This window comes from Coptis chinensis, chromosome 2 (assembly GCF_015680905.1).
Source record: "Coptis chinensis isolate HL-2020 chromosome 2, ASM1568090v1, whole genome shotgun sequence".
NCBI classification, from domain to species: Eukaryota; Viridiplantae; Streptophyta; class Magnoliopsida; order Ranunculales; family Ranunculaceae; genus Coptis; species Coptis chinensis.
In genome coordinates, this window is record NC_141457.1 from 113,478,636 (window position 1) to 113,487,680 (window position 9,045).

The 9,045-nt window shown below is 35.3% G+C and overlaps 1 protein-coding gene and 1 long non-coding RNA gene across 2 annotated transcripts; one reads left to right on the forward strand and one right to left on the reverse strand.

The window, feature by feature from the left end:
- Positions 1–552: 552 nt before the first annotated feature.
- Positions 553–2,303, forward strand: LOC147520909 (putative acetyltransferase At3g50280). The gene has a single exon (XM_086592418.1). It carries the CDS (start codon positions 578–580, stop codon positions 1,919–1,921), a length of 1,344 nt encoding a protein of 447 aa, XP_086448544.1. The 5' UTR covers positions 553–577; the 3' UTR covers positions 1,922–2,303.
- Positions 2,304–2,698: 395 nt separating this feature from the next.
- LOC147520910 (uncharacterized) lies at positions 2,699–4,358 on the reverse strand. Its single transcript, XR_015212913.1, has 2 exons — positions 3,849–4,358; positions 2,699–3,054 (listed from the first exon to the last, which is right to left on the reverse strand). It is a non-coding gene; the product is annotated as an uncharacterized LOC147520910 (long non-coding RNA).
- Positions 4,359–9,045: the final 4,687 nt, after the last annotated feature.

Consider the following 9,045-nt stretch of genomic DNA (forward strand, 5'->3'; position numbering starts at 1 on the left):
TTGAAATCATCAAGTTTAATCAACCCAATCTTTTACTCCAATCAAGTTTAATCAACCCACCATTCTACTCAATCAAATTTAATCAACTTAATCAAGTTTAATTAACCCAACCAAGTTTGAGTATATATTCAAACGGAACACGATTCGAATTGGGTGAAATCGCCAATTTTAATTTCCATTGTTGATTCACAACTCAACACTCGAAGTATGAACACGACAGAAAACTCGATTTATTATTATTATTATTATTTTGGGGTTCAGTCTCGCGAGAAATATGATACCGGCTAAAAATGTTTGAAAAAAATGATAGCCGATATGCGTTGAGGTGGGGAGATGTATTGGGTTATTGTTGTCGGGCTTGGGCTGGAAGCTACCCAATGCAATTTGATGAGTGCCTGATTAAATCACCAAATTTTTTTACTCAAATTTAACTCTTTTTTTTTCCCCCTTGAATAAACGGATGAAACTAGTGGATTGTTCTCTTTGGTAGTGACGGCAGTGAAAAAAAACTTGAGTGGTCAGGAACCGACCCTTGTCTATTTAAGCTTCGGATTGAAGACAGAGAGACAGAGCAAAAATGAGTTCTGCAAAAACCCAAGTTCGGTTCATTTCCACTTCGTCCATTCGTCCAGCGACTCATACCGAGTCAAATCAGCGTCTTGATTTAACACCATGGGAGCTGAGCCATCTCGCTCTCAACACCATTCAAAAAGGCCTTCTCTTCCACAAACCCAAGGATGATACGTGGATCACTCAACTAAAAACTTCTCTATCTTGCACACTCGATCATTTTTTTCCTCTCGCGGGTCGTTTAGCTACTGAAACACATGATGACAACACCATCTCAGTTTTTATCCTGTGCAATAATGCTGGAGCTGAGTTCGTCCATGCTACTCTTGATCTAACGTTAGCCGACATTCTGGCGCCACTTTATGTACCCCATATTGTTGATGATTTTTTTCGTCTCAATGATACAGTTAATTTCGATGGTGAATCTCGACCATTGCTTTCGGTTCAAGTCACTGAGTTAACTGATGGTATTTTTGTTGGGTGCACCATGAATCATTCTGTCGTTGATGGTTCGTCTTTTTGGCATTTTCTAAACTCATGGTCTGAAATTAGTAGAAATACCTCAGCCCATCAGATTTCTCGTCGGCCTAATTTCAACCGTTGCTTTCATAATTTACCCATTCGAATTCCTGTCCCGAGATCTGAAAAACTCACTAGATCTAGATCACACATACCCCAATATGAACAACAAGTTTTCCATTTCTCACCCCAAAATATAGCAAAACTAAAAGCAAAAGCAAACCTCGATATAATAAACAACAACAATATAATGATATCTTCTTTACAAGCAGTACTGGCACACGTTTGGCGAGCTGTTACACGTGCGAGGAAAGTGGACTCTGATGTAGAAGTAATTTATATAGTGGTAACAGGGAACCGAGCCCGGTTAAACCCTCCATTACACGAAGACTACATTGGCTGCGCAACTGGTTCGGGTTTGGCTAGTGCAAAGGCTACTGAGTTGGTGAACCAGGGACTCGGATTTGGAGCTGAGTTGTTAAACCAAGTGGTTAATTTGTATAATGATGCAATGATTCGCGACACGTGGGATAATTGGGTGAAAGAACCAAAATTTTTGTATTTGGATAATTTGCTTACTGATAAGCCTCTTTTATTTACGGGGAGTTCTCCAAGGTTTAACATCTATGGGAACGATTTTGGATGGGGGTGCCCTATAGGGGTGCGGAGTGGGTGTGGTAATAAGTGTGACGGGAAAATGACTGTTTTCCCAGGTGCAGTTAAAGGAAGTATGGAAATTGAAGTTTGTCTTTATCTTAAAACATTGAAGGCTTTGGGTGAAGATTCCGAGTTCATGCAGTTTGTAGGTCCTGAAATGAGAGAATTTATTTAACAACACCGATTAGTTGATTTTTAGGACTCAAATTATTATTGAAGTCAAGCTTTTCAACACTGGTATCAAAATGTTGAAGAGTCTAGGATCAGGGATTCGACGTTCTTTGCTTGTGTCCAATGCAAACTTTCTTGTGAATAATGTGATAAAGGAGTGAAACGAAGGACATGGTTTTACGTCAAGTCTTGCTGAGAATAATGTAGGTCGGAGAAATTGACAATAGATTGATTATTGAGATATATAAATTTGATTGATACACATTTGACATTTCAGAAGAATAAATCTGTGAATAAGTTACCTCAAGTCTGTTGAATACTTATATTTAATTCCAACATAATGTAGTACTGAGATTCAAAACGATGCAATTCATGAGCTTCATGACCATGATTCTTTAGTTTTTTTTTGGTGAAGACCACGATTCTTTTGTTTGTGATCATCATATCTGTACGTTTTTTTATTGGTTAATGATCATATATGTCTAACTACTTTAAAGAGAATGGTTCGGTGATATAGCGCCCCAATTTTATAGACAATTGAATATTTAGATAAAAGAGCTCGATCCAAATATTCAACCATCTAATAAACCAAGACGTGAGCGGTTTTTGGACTCTCATAAGTCCAACTAGAACTAAAATATAAAATACCCCTTTGAACATCGCGTTCAAAGAAATTTTGGTATAATTTCTTCTGTATTTCCAACATTTCATAAATTTACAACATGTCCTAATATGAAATTTAAATAATATACTTCCATTTATTATAGTAAAACCTCAGTCATAAACTCAACTACCAAAAGATATTGATTTGTGACACCGACTACTTAACAATCTCAACAAATGCCAGTTAAATCAAATAGCTACAGCGCCCCGAAACCAATCTCATACCCTAGATCGGTCTTTTACAATTGAACACTAATCCATGTCATAGTTTCTAACTAATGGATTCATAATTAAAGACAAATAAAGAAATACTTAAATTATTACAAACAACTTAACAAAATCGATTGAACCTAGTGTGCTTCCTTGTAAGCTTTCTAGATCATCGCCTTAGCCATAATGCTCAGAGTGTGCGTTAGATTTTTCTTTAAAATCTCAAATACTTGTTGCCTTGTCTTACGAAGCACCTATTCGTCCCTGTGAGGAAATTTCAATACTACACGTTAGATACATAGTCAATATGTAATAATCAACTTGAAATGAAATTTAAAACAAAATACAAGGTTAACACCCTTTAACTGCTTAATACCGCTTACCGTTTCCTTATTAAATCCTCGTAAGTGCATCGATTAACATAATCTCAAGAAAAACATTAGCATTCAATATAATTCGATATATCCATACCTAACACGAGCAATTATATATTTCTCATGCCCAACTTCAACCGCAATAAAAAATATTAAACATTTAGTTTCCTTTCTCGAAAGGGTAGGGGTTTTCCTATGGAAGCAGCTGAGCCGGGTGGCTGCCTACGTATCTTTTTAAGGGATCAAACCAATCGCAGTTCTCCTATTAGGGTGTAAAGTTCTATGGAAATGGATTAAGCCGTTCCGATGAGGAAGGCGGTATAAGTTCCTCACTCTTGTTCTAGTCATGTTTCTCTATTAACAACTATTCACGGTTCCACCGTAATTAATCACTAATTGAACTCGCTCTAACTATTTACAGTTCCACCGTCATTATATATTAACAAACATGCCAATAACGTTTTTTTTCTATAAAATCTTTACAAGTGTACCGCTTAAAATCAACCCAGCACGTTATTAATATATAATTAATTGACACTATCATAACTAACCACAGTACACAATGAATAACATTTAACTCAATTTAACTGTACCTAATGAATCGCATTAAATCAAGATAAAAATTGTAATTAAAGTATACATGCAATTTAATGTATAAAATATACACTATTAAAGGTTAGTTACCTGTACGTCTTTTAAACCACCAAAGATTTATTATCGTTGGCTAGCTTCCTAACTTACCATATTTGTTGTAATAAAGGACCCGCACCTTAACATTTTCTCGATTCATTAACTGCCGAGCATACCCAGGATACAGACAGAAAGGTGGTGATTCAATTCCCTCCAAAATTCCCCTTACTCCTTCCTCCTCCATAAGCCATGCGTGGCTATCTCAAATCCCCGATAAAGTCTCGGCATCACAAGGTCGTATGGCAACCACTGTAGCACCAATCAAAACCACCCCATTATCCCCAATCGATATCGCTTTCTCTGGTTGGATAACAAGGGATGCACCAAAAATTACACAATTATCAAGAGAAGATCCAAAATCAATTCCCCATACAACAAAACCCTAGACTTCATACAATTTGATTTCCCCAAATTTAGAGAGAGAGAGATCGAATGGGAGAGTGAAAAAAACTACCGAGAGTTCCGTTTTTTATTTTCTTTTTCCCGATAGCCCACTAAAACTGGCCTATATACTAGGAGCAGGCCCAATATAAAACAAGACTTAAGAAGTAGTCTAATAATTATATAACGACCCAACAGAATAACAAACCCAATACAATATCCAGGCCCAATATAAAATATAACCCAATAAAAAACCCCATATCAATTAATCAAGCCCACCAAATGATAAATGTTCAACCTCGTCATATACGTAATTACCTAGAGTAGCACTGAACTAACACGTAAAATGACTGGTTTACCCATAGGTAAAAGTCGGGGTCATTACAGGTGAACAATGGATCTTTCCGATTATACCCCATCCGGTTTCAAATATTACCATCATTGTTCAAAAGTATTTGTGTAATAATATATGTGAGGGAGGGGTAAAACTGTCCATTTGTACAGTGAAATTCAGCCGCATCTTTTTTGATTTATTACATTGTCCTCAATTTTACAAACAATTACAAGATTGCCATTGACTGAAAGATATATACCACACAACACACTAAATCTAACGGTTTTTAAACGAAGCTAGTTGGAAAAATTGGACAAACCAAATACGGCTTAAGCCGAGCCAATTAGGTGTAACTTTTCGAAACACAAGAAGATATGCACTCTCTCTAGTCCAGATCTATTGTAAATTCTATGGTACAAAAACTATGGTAATTAAACGGAACATACTCGATATATATATATACACACACACACACATTAGCTTGTAGGCCCGTGCATACACACCGATTCTTTTGAAAACATTTAAATTTTTTTAGAAAATTGGAACTACCGTTTTAGTCGCTAACCTGTTTTAATTTTCTAACAAATTGTTTTTAATAAATTTTTAATTAAGTTTTAAAAACCCGTTTTTTCAATTGGGAGAGAGATTCTGTTTTAATAGGAGCAGGATTCCCGAGAGAAATTCCAATTGTAAAAAAAGATTTCCGTTTTCAAATAGGAGTGAAATTTATATTTTAATAGGAGATGATGTTGAATTTTAATAGAACTCGAAAAATACCCCTTATGGGAGCTTTAATATTAAGACTATAAAATAGACCCGTGTATACGTACCGACTCTTTTAAAAATTTGCACAACAATCATAACTATACATATATAAATTTTCTAATAAATTGTGATTTCTGTTTTCGTCGCTAACCCGTTTTAATTTCATAACAAATTGTTTTAATCAAGTCTTAAAAACCCATTTTCATTTCTCAACAAATTGTTTTATTTAAGTTTTAAAAGCCCATTTTTTAATTGGTGGATGGATCCCGTTTTTAATAGGAAAGAGATTCCCGTTTTAATTAGAAATGCTATATTGTTCTTTTTCAATAGGGGGAATTCTCATTATAATAGGAGAATGATTATCGTTTTAATTATAAGTGTTATATATTTTTTTTCAATAGGAGATGAATTCTCGTTTTAATAGGAGTTGATGACGTGAAATTTTAAAAGAGCTCAAAAAATACCGTTGTGAGAGTTTTAATATTAATACTAGCTTGTAGGCCCATGCATACGCACCGGTTCTTTTGAAAATATTTAGATTTTTTTTAGAAAAGTGGGACTACCGTTTTAGTCGCTAACCCGTTTTAATTTTTTAACAAATTGTTTTAAATAAAGTTTTAATTCAATTTTAAAATCCCGTTTTTTCAATTGGGAGAAAGATTCTGTTTTAATAGGAAAATAATTCTCGTTTTAATTATATATGCTAGATTGTCTCTTTTCAATAGGGGAGGAATTTCCATTTTAATAGGAGAATGATTCCCGCTTTAATTAGAAGTGCTAGAATTTGTTTTAATAGGAGAGAAACTCCCATTATAATAGAAGATAAATTCCCATTGTAAAAAAAAAATCTCGTTTTTCAAATAGGAGAAAAATTCCCGTTTTAATAGGAGATGACGTGGAATTTTAATAGAGCTCGAAAAATACCCCTTGTAGAAGCTTTAATATTAAGATATAGATATAGATATAGATAAGGAGTTAATAACTAAAAACTAGAAAGTAGACCCGTGCATACGCACCGACTCTTTTAAAAATTTGCTCAACAATCGTTTATATATATATATATATAGGGTTAGGATCTGACCCACAGTGCTCAGTAGCCACATTGTGACACACCGATCCACACCTTTCATCTCCCCATCAACCCAACCGATCCTACGGACAACGTAAATTCCGTAAATTTTGAAAAACGAAATTCCGGAAAAACCAAAATTTCAGGAATTTTGAAAACAAAAATTTTGAAACCAAAATTTTGAAATGTTTACCTTCTTCTCCAAAAAAAAATCAAGTGTGACAATCTCCTCCAATTTCAAGTGTGACAATCATTGTGACAATCGATTAATGATAAACAATCTAAAATAGGATTCAAATAAAAAAATCGAATGTTTACCTTTTTTTCTCCAAAAAATCGGTGTTTACTTAATCAATCTCCAAAAAAAAATCGGTGGACACAGGCTACACTCTCCAAAACAATTAAGGTTTGTGTTTACATTCTCTTTTTAATCTTATCTCCAAAAACCTTAATTGTTTCAATCGAAAACAATGTGCTAATTAACCATTGTTGTGTTGAATTAAGGTGTTCATTGACCTAATCAATCTTCGCTTCAAGCTTGGTTTAAGTCGGAGCAACCTTTATTTTCACAGTTTGTTTCTTCCATTCAAACAAGATTTTGTTGTTCATAAATTGGGATTTTGCTTCTTTTTATGGAACTAATTGGCGTTGCTATGGGTTTGTTTGATATTTGTTTGCTTTATAAACATTTAAGTGGGATTGAATTATTAATTGAAGATATTTTGTTTGTTTACTTGATTGGATTTATAAGAGATGAATGATTCAAAATAAATAAATCATTAAATCAAGCAATGAAGTTATGAGCGGTGAACTCTGTCGAGTTAGGTGAACTCGCCGAGTTCGGTGAACTCTTTCGAGTTCGAGTTTTGAACTCTGTCGAGTTTTGAACTCTTTCGAAGTTTAGAGTTTTGAACTCGTCGAGTTCGGTGAACTCTTTCGAGTTCGAGTTTTGAACTCTTTTCGAAGTTCAGAGTTTTGAACTCTGCCGAGTTCGTGAACTCTGTTAGAGTTTTGAACTCTTTTCGAAGTTCGGAGTTTTGAACTCGTTAGAGTTCGGTGAACTCGCCGAGTTCGTGAACTCTATCGAGTTTTGAACTCTTCGAGTTCAGAGTTTTGAACTCGTCGAGTTCGGTGAACTCTTTCGAGTTCGAGTTTTGAACTCTTTCGAAGTTCGAGTTTTGATCTCTGCCGAGTTCGTGAACTCGTTAGAGTTTTGAACTCTTTCAGAGTTCGAGTTTTGAACTCGTTAGAGTTCGTGAACTCTCCGAAGTTCGGTGAACTCTTTCGAGTTCGAGTTTTGAACTCTTTCGAGTTCGGTGAACTCTGTCGAGTTCACCGAACTCCTCGAAAAAGAGTTCAAAGTTTTGAACTCGTTATAAGAGATGAATGATTCAAAATAAATAAATCATGAAATCAAGCAATGAAGTTATGAACGGTGAACTCTATCGAGTTTTTGAACTCGTTAGAGTTCGGTGAACTCTTTCGAGTTCGAGTTTTGAACTCGTCGAGTTCAAAGTTTTGAACTCGCCGAGTTCGTGAACTCTTTCGAGTTTTGAACTACTCTGTCAGAGTTTTGAACTCTGTCGAGTTCGAGTTAACGCATTAGCTCATTTGAAATGAAGTGAGTTAGGAGCCACCCTCGAAATATGTATACTTTTTCCTTTGTCTCTCCAATTTCCGCCTCTTTGGAGCTACAACAAGCTTTTAGATGCATCCGCATTGTGCGCTTAGGTTTTAAGTTGTTCTTGGATCTCTCGCCTTTAGCCCCGACTTTCTATATAAAATTGGAAAACTCAACTTTTTATTGGTTTGTTGGACAAGTGAAGTAGGGAAGAACTCACTTTTATGGTTGTGCATGGGCTTTCTTTTGTATTTAGTCGGATCGGGGACTTACGTGGAAATGTGTTTGAAGCTTCATGCGATGTTTTGGTTTTGAAAGACATTTGATTCTCTTGCAGAAACCGTAAAGGCCTCTCTTTATCTCTTTCGCTACATTGCCATGAAGAGAGTGTGGAATACCCTCTTCTCTTTAGTTCACCTTAACAATCATTGTAAGAGACCGAATTTGTACAAAGTACCTACATATGACATCGATTGCATTGATTTTATCTTAAGTCTTCTAAGCCATATTTCCAGCCTCCTCTAACACTAGGTTTAAAGCCCAAATGTTCACCAAACTCGTGTCAAAAATACTTTCATGAGTCTTGACCCATTGGACTAGGGTAATAGACTTGACCCCCTCGCTTGTAAAGGTTACTGCAGGGAAGATACTTTATGTGGTTGGTTTTCCTTCTTTTGACTATGTACTTTTACTATAGGCTAATGGAAGCCTTTTACCGTGAAGTTTTACTTAGTACCTCGTGACTTTACTTCTTTAAAGTCTATATGAAAAAAAGGAGTCGTTGATACAAAATTGGGAAGTTGAAGTTAGAATATCTAATGTGAAGGCGTGAGGCTAATTCTTAAATACGCTTTTAGAGATGAAGTTGCAAAGGAAAAGGTGATTTGGATAGTTATACAATCGAGAGGTGTCCAAGAAGAGATATCTTCAAATTTGAGTGATGACAAAAATCAAATTTTGGATTTTTGCTAAGTAACATGGACACTTTGTATATGACATATGGCCACTTCCATAGTTATTT

Excerpts from the sequence above, each read along its gene's own strand:
- LOC147520909 (XM_086592418.1), top strand. The coding sequence starts at position 578 with ATGAGTTCTGCAAAAACCCAAGTTCGGTTCATTTCCACTTCGTCCATT.